We start from the raw sequence: 21,485 nt of genomic DNA on the forward strand, positions 1-21,485 counted from the left end.
TATATAGTTGTACACATGTATGTTAAGACTCATATCAGTTTTTAAAATCTTTAGTTGGAGGTTGAATTTGGAATTGCAGAATCTGAGGCCATGTCTAATCTTGAGTCAATGTAAAATTGCCTATATCTAATATAAAATTGGGTTAGCTGTAATTTTCTATTCTCAAATGAAACTTCTAAAGGCTTCACATAAAAAATAAATGGTGATCTTTAATCAAAATACTTCTATAGTGTGACAAAATCTTGGGAGGAAGACAGGTGGAAATGAAGAAAATTATCAAACCTAAGAATTACCTTACAGAACATCCTGCAACCAAGCAAATCAAGACCCTCAGGTTGGAAAGACAGTAAGGCACCAGCTCATTCTCTCTCTGCAAACTTACCCAGAGTGAGGGTGACTCCAGGGCCCTGACCCAAGATCCTACTATCCTTCATTCATTATAAGCATAGGGAGTAACAGCCTCTGTGGTCATCACCTAATTGCACTGTCCCTTCTAATGTCTCCCCTTTTAGCTATCCCCAGGCCTGAGAGGCTGTGAATCCCAGAGGAGTCCAGATTGTGGAGTAACCCACTAAACACAAAGTAATTATCTGGACCTAACTGGAACAAATTTCATCAGAGCCCTGTATGATGATTGATTATTGCCACTGATCACAGATGACTATACTTTGGTGGGATGGAGAGCTCAGGGACAGATTCTCCCTGTTTAGAAATGGACAGGAGTTCTGTGCTGGTAGACCCTATTTTAAGATGAGAAAAAATGTTTGAAAAATTCATAAAAGTAATCAAGGACCTGACTGTTAATGATCTCAAATGTCTTATGCATATGAAGTTTACAGAGCTTTCAAGCAGAGCACCACCATGGAAATCATGATCTTTGGAAAAATACCAAAATGGCACAACTCTACCTAAACAGGACCTAGGAGAGGTAAATGCTGCTAACAAAGATCAGAATTCTATTATCCAACCATATTTATATGCCTATTTAAGGAAAGGACAGGGATAAGAGAGAAAAATGAGCCAGATTCCCACCCCATTCAGTTTCTTCTACATTGTGGTCTCTCCAGGAGAAGATTGATAGCACCATCATCCTAACCATTCTCCATATATATCCAATGAACTCCTAATGCCATGTTCCATGTCCCTGCAGTTGCTCACAGGGCCATAGCTAATATTTATCATTCCTTCCTCTACCTGTTCCTTTCACTAGGCAATCATAATTGGGCAAGTTGCTGTACCTAGTGATATAAGGTAAACTTTCATTTCTAGAGAATCTGTGTCCTCATTAGTCTTGCCTTTATTGGGTTGTTATGGTTTATACTCCCATTTATTTCTGGACATGGAAACATGGTACTCAAGGAATTTCCCAGGATTTCAGACACAGACCTCCTTTTCCAGGTATATAGAGCAGTGTTCTCTTGATTTCAGTGTCAATCACCCAAGATAGAATGACACCCCTTCTCTTTCTACATTGATTTACATTAAGAATCAAAAGAAATGGTGGTGTGGGAGATTCAACTAAAACAATCAATAACAATTACATCCTCTGGCAGAAGAACACATGCTTTGAAAATGACATACTTTGATTAACCATTTTAGGTTTTGTCAGTCTCATCTCTTATTTCAGCCACATCTTCAGGAACCAGCTCTGCAATGACTTCGTCGAGATTTGGTAGATGCAACTCATCATCACCTCACTTCAATCCTTCTACACCTGCTCCTTGATTCTTGTTTTGGGACTTCTCTGACTTCAGAGAAAGATGTCACAGGGACTGTCCTCACTCTTACACAAATATGAAGGTCTGGATCCTCTCTGAGGGCATTGAGGGATTATTTTTGCATATGGAAATGTGATTTTTCCAGTACCATTTGTTGGAAAGACCATGTTTCACAGAATTTCCTTTGTAGTTATGTTGAAAAGCAAGCATATAATATATGAGTAGATATTTTTGTACTCTTTGTTATTCTGTACTCTCAATATTGGGAGTACAGAATAACATATAATAAAATATACATCAATATTGATGTATATTTCAATCTTCTCTCTAATATCATACTTTCCCTCACTTAATAGTAAGACTGGAATCCAGAGAGCATAAATTTCCTTACTTTGTTCTTCCTTCAAAATTGTCTTTGATTTTTAGTTTCTTTTATAATGAGATTATCAATTTGTACACAAATATTCCGGTTGGAATTATCATTGAATTTTATTGAATCTCAGTTTTTTATTATTGCATTTTAATTTTATAGAGTAATATGTTTCATTGTGGCATATTTGTACATGCATATAATACACTTTGATCATTTTCAAAGCCCCCTCACCAGTACCCTCAGTGCCTTCCCTTCCCCTGTTCCTTTTCTCTTTTCTAACATTCTCCCTTCTACCTTCATAACATCTTTTTCTCCCTTCTATATTCTACTGATGAGACAAAAACAAGTGATATTTGTCTTTTTGAAGCTGGCTTATTTTGGTTAACAGTTTGATCTCCAGTTCCATTCATTTTCCTGAAAATGACATGATTTCAACCTTCCTTTTGGCTGAATAATACTTCATTGTATATATACACCATATTTTCTTTATTGGTTCATCAGACTAGGCTGATTCCATAATTTAGTTATTGTGATTTGTTCCATGATAAACATCAGTATCAAGTATCTCTATAGTGTGCTGATTTTAATTCCTTTAGGTATATACTGAGGACTGGTATAAGTGGATCATATGGTAGATTTATTTTTAGTTTTTTAAGGAACTTCCATATTAACTTCCATAGTGGCTACACTAACTTACATTCTTACCAATGGTGTATCTAAGTTCCCTTTTCCCTGCATTTTTGCCAACACTTATTAATATTTGTATTTTTATTGATTATTTTTAGTTATACATGACAGTAGAGTCCATTTTGATAAAATTATACATTCATGGAGTATATCTTATTCTGATTAGGGCCCCAGTCTTGTAGATGTCCATGATGCTGGGATTCACTGTGGTATATTCATATACATACACAGGAAAGTTATGTCCGATTCTTTCCACTGTCTTTCCAATTCCTGTCCCTCCTTCCTTCCCTTTATTCCCCTTTGTCTAATCCTCTGAACTTCCATTCTCCACCCCCATCCCATTTACTGTGGATTATCTTCTACATATCAAACAAAACATTTGTCCCTTGCTTTTTGGGGGTTAGCTTATTTCACTTCGCAAGATAGTCTTCAGATCCATTCATTAACTGGCAAATGTCATAAAGTCATTTTTTATGGCTGATTAATGTTCCATTGTGTATATAAACCAAATTTCTTTATCCATTCATCTGTTGGTGGGCGTCAAGTTTGTCGCTATAGCTTAGCTATCATGAATTGTTCAGCCACTTTCTGACCAGATGAGACGGAATCTCAACATGTTTTTTTAATGGCTTTTATTAGTACATTATAATTATACATGATAATTGTATTAATTATGACGTTTGTACATGCACATAACTTGTCATAAGTAGTTTTTGAAGAGTATGCATCTTAAGAATAGAATTTTATAGTCTAGAAAAATAGTATATCTACTCATTTCTTAAGTCTTAGATTTCTTTAGTCACTGTTTTGTGGCTTTGAAAAGATAAAGCTCATATACACACTGTAGTACCTGCCTGTGTTTTTTGCTTTCTGTGGTTTCTTTCAACTCAACTCAACTGCATTCCAAAATATTAAGTGGGGAATATCCCCGAAATAAATAACCAATAATTTTAAACTTAACACCATTCTGAGCAGCATGATGAAAAATTGTACTTTTCTCCATCATTCTAGGGATCTGGATAATCCCTGTGTTCATCATGTCCATGCTACACACTTGTTAATGACTTTTTGGCCATCTCAGGTAACACACTGAGTGTTGTACCTGCAGAAAAAAATCACTTGAAAAAAATCCAATGCCCTTTTATGAAAAAAATTCTAAATTAGTTTGATATAGACCAGGACTTCTTAAAGTTCATAAAGAATGGCTATAATATATACTTAATGTTGAGAAACTTGAAGCATTCTTACCAAAATCATGAACAAGATAAGAGTGTTATTTATTACCACCACTTTTCAGCATATACTGGAAGTTCTAGCTAAATTCATTGAGAGAAGAAAAATAAACAGTCTTCATATTGGGAAGAAAGAAATAAAACACTATCCTCTAAGTGGTAAATACAAAAAGTCCATAAAAGTCTCCAGTAACTAACAAATGATTATTGCCAGATTGTATGATGCACTGTTAACATTTAAAAGTCAATTTATTTACTATGTAGCAACAATGAACATGTGGAATTTGATATTAATAACACAATACCATTTACTTTTGCATTTCCCCAATATATAAATGTTTGGTATACATCTTTAAAAATACATCAAAAATATACATGAATAAAAGTCCCAACTACTGCTGAAAGATGTAAAGGAAAACTAAATTTATGGAGAAATGTTCTACATTCATGATTAGAAAACTCAGTATTATCATTATGTCTGTTCTTTCAGCTTGATTTGTAGATTTGATGCAATCTTAGTCAAAATACCAGCATGTTATTTCATATATATATAAACAAACTGAATATAAAGTTTATACAGAAAAAGAGACACAGAATGGTGAACACAGTATTGCATGAGAACCACACTAGAGGAATGACAGCATCCAATTTCAAGATTTATTAAAACCTGCAGTATATAGTAATAAATGTCCACATTAGAACTTGAGAGTCACAAAGAAAGTATCTAAAGGTATACTTAAAACATCAGAAAAATAATAAAGTAAGTGAAAAGGTAGTAGAAAGAAGGAAGTGCTTAGATCGGATCAGAAAAAAAATGAAATAGAGATCATAGAAGACATTGAAAAAGTTACGAGTTCATTTTTGAAAAAATAATAAATACAGCTGGAAAACTTAACTAAACCAAAATAGGGAGATGACACAAATAAAACCAGAAATGAAAGAAGACACACTACAACTGATGCTACAGAAATAAAAGGATCATAACACATTGCAGTAACTACTATATATTAACAAATTAGAAAAACTAGAAGAAATAGATAATTTCTTTGAAATACATAACCTACAAAGACTGACAAGAAGAAATAGATATTCTTAATAGATTAATAAAAACTAAGAAGATGGAACCATATTGCCTTTATTACTGAATTCTATCAAACATTTAAAGAAGAAATAGCACAAATCCTTCTTAAACTTTTCCAATCAAAGTGTAATGAAGATTTCTAAAGTAATTTTATTAGGCAAAAATTACTTGACACCAAAGCCAGAAAAGACATTAAAAGGAGATGAAATTACAGATTAATATCTCTGATGAACATTAATGCAAGAATTATTTTTTAAAAAACCCACTGGAAAACTGAATTTTATAGTACATTAAAAGGATCATTCACCATGTCCAAGTGGGATTTATACCTGAAGCACAAGAATGATTCAATATTCACAAATCAATAAATATAATAAATCATATTTATAAAACTAAGGGAACCCATATTATCAGCTCAATAGATGTATAAAAAAGTGACAAAATTCAGTATTTTATGATAAAAAAATCTCTCAACAAACTAGCCATAGATTGAAGTAACTTAACAACACACTGCACACACACACACACACACACACACACACCACATATAACAAGAATGCAGATAGCATCATACAGTGAAAACCTAAAACTCTAAATTATTTCCCCTTAAGATCAGAAACATGGCCAGAACTCCCATTCCTACCTCTACTATTTACCAAAGCATTGGGAATGCTAGCTGGAGCAATTATACAAGAGAAAGGAATAAAAGTCATCCAATTCAGAAAGAACGAGTGCAATAGCCCCTGTTTTATGGTGAAGTAATCTTTTAGGAAAACCAAGGACTCCAACAAATAGCTGTTAGGACTGAAAACTAATTCATTAAACTTGCATGGTACAAAATCGACAAAACTCAGCCTTGTTTCTATACACTAAGAACAAAGTATCCCCCCCCCAAAAAAAAAACAAAGCAATAAAATAACCCCATTTACTGTAGCAACAAAAATATTTAAAAATAAGTTTGACCAAAAATAAAGTATATTATAAAGTATAAAACACTAATGACTGAAATTAAATATGACACAAGTAAAGGGAAAGATATGTCATTATCATGGATTGGAGGAATAATATTGTTAAAATGTCCATGCTACCCAAATTGCTCTGTACATACAAAACAACCATTATCAATACTCCAATATCATTTTCCATAGGAATAGAAAAAAAATCTTCAAATTCATATGGAATCACAAAAGTCTCCAAATAACCAAGGCAATCTTGAACCACCTCCCATAGACAAATAAAATTTTAGAGGTATTGAACTCCTAGGTTTCAACATATATTACAAAGTCAGGGTAATCAAACCTGGCATTAAAAAATAGCATTAAATGAAAAAGAATACAGAGTCTATAAATGAACACACTTATTCATGATCAATTGATTTTCATGGAAGTTTACAAGGACACACAATGTGAAAATTACAGTATCTTCAATAAATGGTGTTGGGACATTTGGACATTCACATACAAAAGAGTGAAATTGACCTTATTTCACACCATGTACAAAATTCAACTTAAATTAGATTAAAGACTTAAATGTTCCAATTGAAACTGTAAAAGTACTAGAAGAAAATACTGTGTCAATCAATGCTCCATGATTATTGTGGGCAATGACTTCTTGGATATGAGTCTAAAAGCATAGGAAACAAAACAACCAACCTTCCCCCAAACAACAAAAAACAAAACCCCAAAACTAAACAAGTAGGATTGCATCAAACTTAAAACTATCTACAGAGCCACAGAAATGAATAACAAAGTGAAGAGATGACATACCAAATGGGAGAAAATATAAAACACACACACAATAAAGGGTTAATATTAAAAATTCATAACGAGTTCAAATATTTCAATAAGAAAAAGACTAGTAAACCTGATTTAAAACTGGGCAAAGGACTTCAATAGACATTTCTTAAAAGAGATGTAGACCTGGACAACAGGCATATGAAAAAAATGTTAAACATCACTAATTAGAAGGTAAAACCTGACAATGCACCGTAAGACCACAATGAAATTTTGCCTCATATTTGTTAGGATAGTTATCACCATACTTATGAAAGGTAAGTGTCGTTGAGTTCGTGAAGAAAAGGGAACATTTGCACACTATTGGTGGGAATGTATATTAGTACAGATATTATAGAAACAAATGTGGAGGCTCCTCAAAAATATAAAAGGGGAACTACCATGTTATCCATTAATACCACCTTTGTGTATATACCCAAAGGATAGGAAATCAGTATGCTAAAGGGATATCAACACTCTTCCATTCATGGCAGCATTACACATAATAGTGAGGATATGGAAGCAAACTAAGCTCCCAACAATGGATGAATGGATAAAGAAAATGTGGAGATACTCTTTATCCTTTATAAAAAAGAAATTAAAACATTAGCAACAACATAGATAAACCAGGAGGACATTAGGCTAAGCGACATAAACTAGATACAGAAAGACAAATACAGCATATTGCATAACCTCACTTATATATGGATCCCAAAATGTTAAATTTATAGAAGGAGAGAGTAATATAGTCAAGTGCAGTTCAATGACAACAGTATTAACATCACTTTGGTGTCATTTAAAATGTAGAAATGGAGCTACAGAATCAGCTTAGTTTTTAACAGAATCCCCAGGTGACTTGCATATATATTAAATTTTAGAGACACTTCCCTAGATGATTCTTATCAGGTTGAGAACTATGGATTTAACAGCTGTAGAAGTTTATTGGGCATCAGTGACAGCATCAACAGATGATGTCTGTGGTTTGTGATCCCTGAGCATACTCCTGACATCTGAGATCATTCCACTCACTCACCAAGGAATTCAAAATTCTGAAAGACCAGATGCATGATCTACATGTTTCTTCCCACCGTAATGCTAACATCTAATACTCCAGGAATACATACTGTTAATGAGGCAGTGTTAAACACCATCAGCGGGTTGAAGTTTATCAGCAAAATGAGCTTCTCACATCTGTTGAAGTTCCTCCTCTGCTTTATTTGGCCAGCTTTGTGACATACTGGTGTTTATTAATCAGGGCCAAGTAGAAGAAAAAAATTAATATGATGTGCATGTCCATGTTAATTTGCAAATTTATTTTAAGAACACAGTCCCTATGATATTGAATATTTCTATGTTTCACAGTGAAAGAAGACTGTAGACCAGGGAAGAGTGGATGTTACACTTTTAAATCCAGAGCATTCTGGAGGCAGAATTCTTCCTTAGGGGAGGAAAGTCTTTTGGGGGCAGAATCCTTGATCAGGAGAATAAAGTCTTTTTTCCCTCTAAATTTTTAAACTGATGATACAAGGCTCATCACATATACAGTAATCTGTTTTTGTTAAAGTCTACTGACTTAAATGTTGATCACATTATAAAATATCTTCATGGCTACATAAAAGTCATATGTAATGAAAACTTGGCCTCAGAACCTACCAAAGTTGACACATAAAATTAGCCATCACACATGGCTAATTCCTCTGAGGAGGAACTCAAGGAAGAGCTTTAAAAATTATGTTTCTTTCCTCTTTTACATTAATTTATATAATGATCTCATATTTATTTTAATTACATCAATTTGATGGCATCCTGTGTATTAAAGCATAAGAATGTTTTATTCACATCCATATTGCTGAAATGGGCAGGGGATTTGATATACCCTAATATTTTCCATGAATACAAAGTTACATCTGAGAAGTTGTAACAGTGACAAGGTGTAGTGCTAGGTGGTGAAGTCTATAGAGTTTGTATTATGGGAGGATGAAATAGGGATTATTCTACTTAAGTTGACTTCCTTAAAGTTGAAGGGACATGTCTCCTCCTGAAGGACAGCCAACAAATATTGATGAAGCATTGGCGATATCAGGCACCATGCCAGGGGCTGCCCTACTGCAGGTGTGAGGCAGACATGGACTTTTCTGTGTGCAGTTCACAACCTGGTGGGAAGTCAGCTATCAGCCTGTGATCCAGACACAAGTGGTATGACATGAGAAGAGGATATTGTGGAAAGTGCTGCAGGACTCCCCTAGCATGTGGACACAAGGGAATTATAGCTTAGCAAGTGTCATGTAATATGCCTGAAAGTAAGTGTGGATAAGCCAGATGAAGAGAGAGCAGAGGGACAAAGTGATAGGCAGGAGGAACAGTGAGTTCAAAATGCTATTAAGTTCAGTCTTGCTGCAGAGTGGACTGCAAGTGTCACTTTGGGGACAGGTAAGACATTGGATTTAGATGCAGCTCAGGTAATAAAGCAAATTTGTGCCTTCAAAGGGAACATTATCTTAAGAGAAATGCCAATCCTCTGAAGCACTAATCAAGAGAGAGTTGATCAGATTTCTACTTAGAATGCTCCTGTATAATTGAAGTATATTGAAGGGGAAGGGTACTGAGGCATAGAAACAGGGACATGACTTGAGAGACTGCTTAAACAGTCCAGGTGAGATAAGATGACATCGGGAATAGGAATGTGGCCTTGTGATCAGAAGTGGAATATTTGTGATGTGGTATGTTGGAGTTGGTGGTAAAAGAAAAGAATCAACGAAACAGCTCACAGACTTCAGATCTGATGCTGCATTCCTTTTCTGAAATATGAGAGAGTAGATGAATAGGAGGGTGGTACAGAGGCAATGCAATCTGATGAAAGTCATAAGGGACATCTTCTACTTAAGGTGCCTATGATACACTGAAGGGAAGATAATTGTTGCGACACACAACAAAATTAGTTAGGGTCACTCCAAGTGAATTTTGGCAGACTAAATAAAGACACAGACACAGAAAATACCTTTCTTTGGGTTGAGTGTCTGCTCCTCAGCCACAGCTCCCACAAAGCAAGAAAGAGAGGGAGCACATCTCAAACCTGGGTTTTATTGGGGAGAAGCCATTCAAATGAGGCAAGGGGTAGGGTTAACAAAAACAAGTGAGTGTAAACCAACCCCATCGGGTGGCACCCACTCTTGGAGCTGCACCACTTCATTGAGCAGAGGTAAAGTACAAATTGTATTGCGGGATGCAATATCTATTCAGTATCTCTTTACTCAGGAGTTAAAGGTCTGTACATAGCTCCTGTCCAGAGTGGCTCCAGACAGATAATGTTATGGGGCATAGAGATTTATAGGTTACTTACTGATTTTATTTTATGTTTTAATTTATTTTTGGAGTGCTGGGGATCAAACCTAGAATATTGAGCATACTAGAGAAGCACGCTCTCACTGTGCTATATCCCTAGCCCCTACATCTGAGTTTTAAAAGTGATCTAAGATATTGGAGTAGATTAGTTTTCTTGGGTGCAATGTTTATTGCATTGAGTGCACTCATTAAAAAATAGTATAGCATTTAAAAAATCCTTGAGGCCGCTGCTAGCCTGGGATCTCATGGAGGTCTTCTTTCTGGGCTGCCACAGAAGACACTGCCATGCTAGGAGAACTCTTCTCTGGGCAAGGCTTCCATTACCTCGGAGGTGAATTTCTCTGCTACTTCCGTGGCCGCTGCTGCTGAACCGGAAATCTCCTGTCAATCAACTGCAGCCTGCACTGCTACCGCCATTGCTGCCTCTCATTCACTGCTGCCAGTGTGAGATCACCTGGAGGCCTTCTTTCTGTGTGCTATTGACACAGAAGAAACCAATGCCCTGGATGCAACTGAAGCCAGCACTGCTGGTGATCCCTGGAGATCGCCTAGAGACAATGTCCCCATAGCTGAAGTTGTAGCAGCCACCACTAATGCTGACCCACTGCCACTACCGCTGCTACCATAGCCTGGAGGACGGCTTCAGGGGAGACTCCAGGTTTGATTGCATGTGGTTGCACCCATTTTGAGACACCAGCCTGAGCTGGGGACCTTGGTGCCAGCAGGTTTACCACCACAAGAGCCACTGTCTGGGGACTCCAGCTGGGACCTTCAGGCTCAATGTGGGGGTGCCTGTGGGTTTGGAAGAGCCTGGGTTCTTCCTGCTGAGAGTGCTGGTGACCATTGTCTTGCTGGTGCATCTTGGGGTTGCTCCTTTGCATGAGTATATCCCTGGTGGTCTCTCTGCAAGTATGAGCAGGATTGAGATCTTGGGAATGCAGCCTGGATGGTCCTGAGGTATCTGAAGCCCCCAACGATGTGATAGAGACTGGGTTTGTGATGGCTGATCTGGGTTTGGTGATCCCAAGAGATGTCAGAGACAGGGCTGAGAAACTGCTGAACACTGTCAGAGATAGTTCGACTTTCCAGCAAGATTTATTTTATTTTATTTTTTTATAGTAGAAGAAATCAAGATGAAATAAAAAATTCTTAGAGGTAAATGAGAACACTGAAACAACATATCAAAATCTCTGAGACACTATGAAGGCAGTACTAAGAGGAAAGTTTATTGCATTGAGTGCATTCATTAAAAAAAATAAAAAGTCAATAAATAACCTAACACTACATCTCAAAGTCCTAGAAAAAGAACACCACCAAAAGCAGTAGAAGACAGGAAGTAATTAATATCAGAGCTTAAATTAAAACAAAAGAAACAATTGAAAAAAATTGACAAGACACAAAGTTGTTTTTTTGAAAAAAAATAAATAAAATAGATAATCTCCTGGCCATGCTAATGAAGAGAAAACTCAAATTACTAAAATATAAGGTGAAGAAAGAAATATCACAATGGACACATCTGAAATACAGAAGATAACTAGAAACTATTTTGAAAATTTATACTCAAATAAAGTAGAAAATATCGAAGATATCACCAAATTTTTAGAGACATATGACCTACCCAAACTGAATGAGGAGGTCGTACATGATTTAAACAGATCAATTTTAAGTAATGAAATAGAAAACATCATCAAAAGCCTACCAACCAAGAAAAGCCCAGGACCAGATGGATTCTCAGCCAAGTTCTATAAGACTTTCAAAGAATTAACACCAATACTCCTCAAAGTATTCCATGAAATAGAAAAGGGAGGAACCCTTCCAAACTCATTCTATGGGGCTAATATCACCCTGATACCAAAACCAGACAAAGACACATCAAGGAAAGAAAACTTCAGACTAATATCCCTGATAAACATAGATGCAAAAATTCTCAATAAAACTCTGGCAAATCATACAAAAACATATTAAAAAGATAGTGCACCTCTATCAAGTGGGGTTCATCCCAGGGATGCTGGGTTGGTTCAACATACAGAAGTCAATAAATATAATTCATCATATTAATAGACTTAAAAACAAGAATTATATGATCATTTCAATAGATGCAGAAAAAGCATTTGACAAAATACAGCACACCTTTATGTTTAAAACATTAGAAAAACTAGAAATAGTAAGAACATACCTCAACATTGTAAAAGCTATATATGGTAAACCCGAGGCCAGCATCATTCTAAATGGAGAAAAATTGAAAGCATTCCTGCTAAAAACAAGAATGAGACGAGGATGTCCTCTTTTACCACTTCTATTCGAAATCATCCTTAAAACTTTAGCCAGAGCAATTAGACAAAAGAAAAAAATTAAAGGGATACAAATAGGTAAGGAAGAACTCAGACTATCACTATTTGCTGATGACATGATTCTATATCTAGAAGATCCAAAAAATTCCACCAGAAAACTTCTAGAACTAATAATTAATTAGCAAAGTAGCAGGATATAAAATGAACAACCATAAATCACATGCATTCCTATACATCCATGATGAATCCACTGAAAGAGAAATTAGAAAAACTACTCCATTCACAATAGCCTCAAACAAACAACCCCCACCCCCCCCCCAAAAAAAAAAAAACAGGGAATCAATCTAACAAAAGAGGTGAAACCTCTACAATGAAAACTACAGACCACTAAACAAAGAAATTGAAGGAAACCTCAGAAGAGGGAAAGATCTCCCATGCTCCTGGATAGGCAGAATTAATATTGTCAAAATGGCCATACTACCAAAAGCATTATTCAGATTGAATGCAATTACTATTACAACCCCAATGACATTCTTCATAGAAGTAGAAAAAGCAATCACAAAATTTATTTGGAAAATTAAGAGACCAGAATAGCTAAAGCAACCCTTAGCAAGACAAGTGAAGCAGGAGGCATCACAATACCAGACCTTAAACTATACTACAGAGCTATAGTAATAAAAACAGCATGATATTGGCACCAAAACAGACTTGTAGACCAATGGCACAGAGTAGAGGACATAGGGACAAACCCACATAAACATGGTTATGTGGGGATGAGGGAATAGGAAAGATAGTAGAATGAAACAGACATTATTCCTGTATGTATATGTATGACTGCATGACCAATATGATTTTGCAACATGTTTACTCAGAAAAATGAGAAATTATATCCCATCTATGTATGATATATCAAAGTGTGTAAATACATTCTACTGTCATGTATAACTAATTACAACAGATAAAAAATAAAAAATCCCCAAGGAACATCAACATATAAGATACAGATGGAATAGGAGCCAATTATGTTTCCCTAGGATTATCAGCCAGGCAGGTATGAAAAATAACAATGCATTTTGTCTCAGAAGCAAATAGACAACAGTGTTTAGGAAAGCATTAAATATTCAAACATGTTACAGAGAAGTTAAGGAAAAAGACATCAATGATTATGCAGAAAATAGACATTTGGGCATTAAAGATTTAGATTATTATAAAGAAAATGAAATTAATTATTATATGATGAGTATCAGACAATGTATGACAATAGAACAATGTTTATTTATTTGGATTGTTAAGGGATTCTATTATTTTCTGTGAAATATACTAGAGACAGAACATGAGAGGAAGGAACCAAACTATCATCTCAGAGTTCCTCCTCCTGGGCCTGCCCATCTAGCCAGGGCACCAGAACCTCTTCTATGCCCTATTCCTTTCCATGTATCTTACCATCATCCTGGGAAACCTCATCATCATCATTCCCATTTGCTGGATTCCCATCTCCACACACCCATGTATTTGTTTCTCAGCAACTTGTCTTTCTCTGATCTCTGCTTTTCCTATGTGACCATTCCTAAACTATTGCAGAACACGCAGATTCAAGTTCCATCCATTCCCTTTGCAGCCTGCCTGATTCAAATGTACTTTTTCCTGATTTTTGGAAACCTCCAGAGCTATCTCCTTGTTGCCATGGCCTATGACCCCTATGCAGCCATCTCCTTCTTGTACTACACAGCTGTCATGAGCCCTGAGCTGGCTCTCCCTGGTGGTTCTGTCCCAGGTGCTGACCATGCCCCATTCCATGTTGCACACTCTGCTCATGGCAACTGTCTTTCTATTCAGACAACCTGATCTTACACTTTTTCTGTGACATATCTGCTCTGCTGAAGCTTGCCTGCTCTGGCAATCATGTAGATGAGTTAATGATATTTATCATGGGAGGACTTGTTATTGTCATCCCATTCCTACTGATAATTGTATCCTATGCATGAATTTTGTCCTCCATATTCAAGGTTTTTTCCTCTCGTGGGATCCACAAGGCCTTTTCCACCCGTGTTCTGTGTTCTCACTGTTCAATGGGGCCATTGTTGGTCTCTACTTATGTCCATCAGCTAGCAATTCTAGTGTGAAAGATTTTATTATGGCTCTGAGGTACATGGTGGTGACTCCCATGCTGAACCCCTTTATCTACAGCCTGAGGAACAGACACATGAAGGGAGCCCTGAGAAGAGTCTTTTGTTAGAAGATAGTTCTATTCTCTGCATCATGGTAACACTTGAAATTTGTACACAGTGTTGTCCAGTATAAGTACTGAGCTTGATATTTGAATATTACTGTAGACCTTTCTTTCCATGTTTCTGTTCAAGTGGAATAATTTTCCATTAAATAAAAACTGAAATGGGGATGTGTAGTTGTTGTAAAAGATGTTATCAGTGACCTACTGGGAAGGTTTCTTGTTTGTCAATTCTAGCTGACCTCGGAAGGCATAATTTAAATCATTTAATTCAAATTTCTGTCTGAAGTTATTAAAACACTAATTTATCATGTGTTGCTTTTTGAAAACCATAACTCAGCTTTAAATGATCGTCTGTTTGCCTAGGTCAATGCTAAGATTCAAACAACTCAGGTCAACAGTCGCTCTTGTAGATTGAACTTTTCATTCCTAAATAGAAATCTCTTTCTGAGCAAGTGTTCACATCATTCTGTTAATCTTTTTTTACTTCTCTTTTTTCCTCATGTATGCATGTTCCTTCCTTTTTACTTGATATGTATTTAAATACACATTATATTTGCTTTCTTATAGCAATTTAGTTTGTATTTGCTGGAAAGAAAGTCCTCTTGGGGCCCTAAGTGCTGTTGCCTCAAGAATGGTCAAGGAGTCCAGAGTCTGCTTTTCAACCTCACTCTTTAAGGATCACCTTTCTCTCCTTGGTTTTTGAAGTTATCAGTAAACTTTACATCCATGATCTTATTTAATTCCTGTGATAGTTCCATGAAGGAAAGGGAATCTTATTATGTGTCAAAGATTGAAGAATGTGGAATTTGAACACGCCAATGCTCCACTATGCGTCAGTACTGAACCTGTTTAAGACTGCAGACTATTATATTGTGGAGGTTCTTCTCACCTCTCCCCACCTCAGAAACAGTGAGCTGTATGTATCATTGTCTAGGTTTCCATTCTTGGTCATTAGTTTCTTTGACCCCTGCAAGTGATGGCAACCAAATCTGTTATTTCAACTACTTTTATTTTTTATTTATTTTGTTTAAAGAGAGAGAGAGGGAGAGAGAGAGAGACAGAGGGGGGGGGAGAGACAGAGAGAGAGAGAGAGAGAGACAGAGAGAGAGAGAGAGAATTTTTTAATATTTATTTATTTTTTTAGTTTTCGGCGGACACAACATCTTTGTTTGTATGTGGTGCTGAGGTTCAAACCCGGGCCGCACGCATGCCAGGCAAGCGCGCTATGGCTTGAGCCACATCCCCGCCCTCAACTTCTTTTAAATGGCACTGACCTCCACATCTCTGCAGCCTATGTCATAGTTGTTATCCTCATTTTTCAATGGACATCTTCACTTGATGCTTTCTGACCACACAAAGTTGAACTCTTTATTATTTACCCACATATGCTCTTTGTCCTACATTCTATTTCTTGATTCACATTATCTTCCAAATAGTTATCTAATAGACTGTGTATGTTTGTGTATTTTGGGTATATGTTCACAAAAAGGATTATTCTCAGCCACATTTTGGAAAAGAATCCCATTGGACCCTCACCCTACACCCTGTACTAAGTTACAGGTTAGGGGGATTGCCAAAAGAGAGCAATGTGGTTACTGATGTTTCCTTAGACTAGCACTGCCACATTACATTTAGCCTTTTGAAAATATCATTTTCAAATGCTGTTGACAAGAGACACAGGTAATAGTGTTCTTAATTTGGCTCATGGCTTACTATTTCCTCCAGTCCTTACTCCGTAACGTTTAGGGGGACACCAATGAGGCTCTGTGTGCCTGCCATTTTCTCTCCATTCTTTTTGAAATAGATGCCAATCAGCACATACTTTACCCTGTGGCTTTGAACAAGTAGAATATTCCAGCATACTGATGAATGTTTTTCAAAGTTTCAGGGTAATTTGGGGTCCTCTTGACTTCTTACACCTTAGTTCCTAATTTCAGGAGTGATCAGGTAATGGGGATAAATGAATTAATTCCCAATAAATGTCATCTTCACAAATCTCTTAAGTATTCTTGAGATATTTTAAAATTATATTCAAAGCTAACTTTGTAATTTTTCACCTTATAATTATCTTTACTTTTAATCCTAGGAAAAAAGTAAATCTTGAATTAAGGTACTGCTAATTTTAATTAAAAATATGCTTTCATTATGGTAATATACAAGTTTTGAAAGGGAAACTAAGTTAATATGCTTGTTTAATAAACTAATTTTTAAAATTCTTATTTTTACATGATCAAATGTGTGAAACTTAAAAAGTGTAGTTTCTGAATTTTGCATGAATTTAAATATTTTCTTGTATTAAATAGTTTTATAAATTGTAGTTTTTATTTAGTGCTTTAAGCCATCTAAAATGCACTTTATTTAAGAGAGTAAGGAATTGGGGCTGGGGATGTGGCTCAAGCGGTAGCGGGCTCGCCTGGCATGCGTGTGGCTGGGGTTCGATCCTCAGCACCACATACAAAGAAAGATGTTGTGTCTGCTGAAAACTAAAAAATAAATATTAAAAAATTCTCTCTCTCTCTCTCTCTCTCTCTCTCTCTCTCTCTCTCAAAAAAAAAAGAGTGTAAGGAATTCATTTAATATTTTACCATGTCAATCATCCCAGTACCATTCTTTAAGTACTGCATTCTTTACCACATTTAACTTAAATACCATATTCATCATAAAAAATTCCCCCCACAGGACTATTTCTTCAAATCTTTCCTCATTTCTTGATCTCTTTGTCAATTTCTATACAAGTGTATACTGTTTTACTTACAGAGTTTTTTTTTCCAGATATATACTGGTATTGCTAGGCATAGAATCAACTAACATTTCTAGATTTTCAAATAGTTCTTAGAAATTTTACTTATTTTCTCTTTCAAGTAAATCTAAGAATAAGCTTGTTTGTTTCCATAAAAATAATTCCAGTTGGAATTTGGCATGGATTTCATCAAGTGTCTTTGAGGAGAATTTGAAGTCGTTCAAGACTTAAAATCTCATTGAGTTTTAGATTATTTTTTATGGTACTGGTTATGAAACCCAGGGTTTCATGTATGCTAGGCAAGTGTTGTAAATTGTTGAATTCTGAATTGATTGGTTTTATTATATAAAAATTCATCTGCAAAAGCTGTTTAAAATGAGTATTCTTCTGAAGACAAATTTCTAGACACATATACCTTATTACTATTGAATCATGAAGAAATAAAAACCAGAACTTACCAATAACAAGTAGCAAATTTGAATCAATAATAAAAAGTATCCCATCAAAGAAAAACATATTAACTGTTAGGTTCTACAAAACAGGAGTAATTAATTCCAATTCTTCTTAGTTATTCAAAAATTTTTTAAGACATAATTCTTCCAAACACATTGTATGAGGCCAACATTACCCTGATACCAAACCAAAGAGGTAAAAATAAAAAAAGAAAGAAAATAAAATTTCAAGTTAATATTTTCAATGAACACATATGCAAAACTTCTCAGTAAAATACTACTCTGCTGAATCCACAACATTATAAAGATTTGCATCATAATCAAGTGGGATTAATCCCTGAGATGCAAGAATGGTTCAAAATACAAATCAATAAACATGATACACTACATCAATATAATGAAAGACAAAAACCAAGATTATCTCAATAGATATTGAAAATGTATTTGATAAAATTTAGCACCCTTTAAAAATCATCAAGAAATCTTTCATAGAGGGAATATACCTCAACATAATAAAGGTCATTTACAATAAGCTAAAATTATATTGAATGGAGTGAAGCTGAAATCTTTTGTTCTAAGATCTGGAAGAAGAGGATGTCCACTTTGCACAAATTTTATTGAACATAGTGCTGGAAATCCTATCCAGAGCAATAAGGCAAGAGAAAGAAACAAAGAACATCCAAGATGAAAAGAAGAAGTCAAATTGTTTCTGTTAGCCCAACATGATCTTATATCTAGAAACCCTCAAAACTTCATCAAAAACTATTAAAAGTAACAAACAAATTCAGCAATTTTTCAAGGTAAAAAAGTAGCTAATTACAGTAGCAATGTTATATACCAAAAGTGAACTATATGAATTAGAAATCAAGAAGACAATCCAAATTACAGTAGGTAAAACTTTAACTAAAATACTTATAAATAAGTTTAACCAAAGAGAAAAAAATCTCTACTGTGAAAAGTATAAAACCTTGTTGAAAGAAACTGAAAGACAACAACAAAAAAAAGGAAAAGCATCTCATATTCATGGATTGGAATATTGTTAAGATGTTCATACAGTTTGTGATTACAACATGTACATTTTTCTAAAATATTTTTAAAAATATGTCCATAATACCCAAAGTGATATATGGATTTGGTGCAGTCCCAATCAAAATACCAATATGTTCCATCATGAGATTCCTACCAAAATACCCATGACATTTTTCACATTAGTAGACAAAACAATTCTAAATTGTTTAGAATGAAAAGAACAGCTAGGAAGTGAAATGAATTGATGGGAAATTTTGAGGAAGTTCTGGCATTTAGACAGTTGTGGGGTCAGCAGACTATGAAGGAGGAAATAAATGGGTTTGAATACCATCACCTACAGGGTACAAATAGGGAAACAAATAAACCAAGATGGAAACAGCCCATTCTATAGAGGAGCTGGGTTTTAAAAAGAGTGGCTACTCCCTTCTTTTGGATGTGGGAGAAAATGAAAAGAAGTCTCTGATCTTGCACCAGCTGAACAACGGATTTTCTGAATGACAAGGAAAGTCAGTGAACTTCATATTTTGTAGTTACAAATAGTGAGAGTATCTTTTCTACTTCCTTTGAATTATAATGAGTGTGTAATCAAGGCATAGATATCAGGAACTTTTGCAAAGTCAAAATACCAAACAAGAAGGTGTCCTTTAAAACTAAACTTTTTACCAACTTCAGGCTTCCTTGCCCAGTCCTGGAGAAATAATTTATAGGGTCCTTGCCTTAGTTAACGACATGTAAAGACAGAATTGTGCAATGACAGCATTACATAAAAGGTTAAAAATGTATTTAGGGACAGGAAAAGGCAGAAAAATTAATGTAGACATGTATTTAGGGACAGGAAAAGGCAGAAAATTAAGAGAGAGAATGATGCCAAAATTTGTGCAGGAATATTGTGTAGGAGATATTTGAAGGAGGTTGGGAGGTGGAGATATTTAGATGTTGTTGAGTAACAACGTAAGATTATGGAGCACTATTTAAAAATTCTGCCATGGTCAAAGCATGTTTGAGATAAAATAACAAAATATGAGGGTAACTTAAGAATGTAAAGAATAGAGGTCTCATAAAACAGTAGCCCTTATCCTGTGCTTCCCAGGATCACCAAGAAAAGAGAAACAGGAAGGCATAGCCAGGTTAACAAGACCCCCTTCCAACTAATTAGCTAAACTTTCTCTCTTTTACCTGTTGAACAATTATGTGATAGGCTACTTCGTCAGAAGTTACCATGTTGTGGGAAACAATCTAGAATAATATTCCAATATTAATATCAATACATTTACTAGATAAAATGATATTAAAAAATCCAATAATTTCAATCATACATAGGTGGGAATTTTCTTCTGACAAAAGACTCTTCCTAGGGCTCCCTTCATGTCTCTGTTCCTCAGGCTGTAGATGAAGGGGTTCAGCATGGGAGTCACCACCGTGTACATCAGAGATATGACAGTATCTTTTACAGTAGAATTATTAGCTGATGGGCATAAGTACAGAGCTATGACTGGCCCATAGAACAGTGACACCACAGAAATGTGGGAGCCACAGGTGGAGAAGGCTTTATGGATACCCTGAGCAGAAGGAACCCTGAGGATGGAAGAGACAATTCGTGCATAGGATAAGATAATGAGTAGGAATGGGAGGACAACAACCAGTCCTCCCATGATATATATCACCAAATAATTAACATGAGTGTCAGAGCAAGCCAGTTTCAGTAGAGCAGACATGTCACAGAAAAAGTAGGGGATCATATTGTCCACACAAAAAGACAGTCTTGCCATGAGCAGGGTGTGCAACAGGGCATGGAATGTGGTCAGCACCCAGGACAGCATCACCAGGGAGAGACAGAGCTTGGGGCTCATGATGGTGGTGTAGTGCAGGGGAAAACAGATGGCCACATAACGGTCATAGGCCATGGCCACAAGGATGAAGTTGTCAAGGTCTCCAAAAAACAGAAAGAAGTAAATCTGGGTCAGGCAGCCTGCATAGGGGATGGATGGGATTTGGCTCTGCATGTTCTGTAACAATTTGGGCATGGTGACAGAGGAAAAGCAGAGGTCAGAGAAGGACAAGATGCTGAGAAACAAATACATGGGTGTGTGCAGATGGGAGTCCAGGCGAATGAGGATGATGATGAGGAGGTTCCCTAGGACAGTGATAAGATATATGCTTAGGAAGAGGTCAAAGAACAGGTTTTGGTGCTGTGGCTGGCTGGATAGGCCCAGGAGGAGGAACTCTGAGATGATAGTTTGGTTCCTTCCTTTCATGCTCTGTCTCCAGTACCTTTAAGAGAAAATAATAGGATCTCTTTAAATTCAAGTAAGATGAATGTATTTCTATGTTCTTGGTCCATTTTTCATTGTGCAATTGATCGTCACATTAACACCACATTAATTATAACCTCTAAACTACAAATGTCTTAAGACCCCATAAGCATTGGTGATTTTTAATGAATTCTTTTTAACATGTTTCCTCCTTCCCTAAACACTTATCTGTTTTCCTCTGGGATAAAAATACATTGATCTTTCCCTTACCTGCTTGACTGATTAT

The 21,485-nt window shown here is 35.8% G+C and overlaps 1 protein-coding gene and 1 pseudogene across 1 annotated transcript; one reads left to right on the forward strand and one right to left on the reverse strand.

Moving 5' to 3' along the window:
* Positions 1–8,891: 8,891 nt before the first annotated feature.
* On the forward strand, positions 8,892–14,732 carry LOC124099955 (olfactory receptor 1468-like; annotated as a pseudogene).
* A 5,525-nt stretch (positions 14,733–20,257) lies between these two features.
* LOC124099965 (olfactory receptor 1-like) lies at positions 20,258–21,202 on the reverse strand. The gene has a single exon (XM_046455228.1). The coding sequence runs from the start codon at positions 21,200–21,202 to the stop codon at positions 20,258–20,260; it is 945 nt and encodes a 314-aa protein (XP_046311184.1).
* Between the last annotated feature and the right edge of the window lie 283 nt (positions 21,203–21,485).

This window comes from Marmota monax, unplaced genomic scaffold, assembly GCF_021218885.2.
Source record: "Marmota monax isolate L192 unplaced genomic scaffold, Marmota_monax_Labrador192_F-V1.1 WCK01_AAM20220418_F8-fsc00662, whole genome shotgun sequence".
NCBI lineage: Eukaryota > Metazoa > Chordata > Mammalia > Rodentia > Sciuridae > Marmota > Marmota monax.

What these genes read in the sequence shown, in the direction of transcription:
- LOC124099965 (XM_046455228.1), bottom strand. Translation starts at nt 21,202, where the DNA reads ATGAAAGGAAGGAACCAAACTATCATCTCAGAGTTCCTCCTCCTGGGC.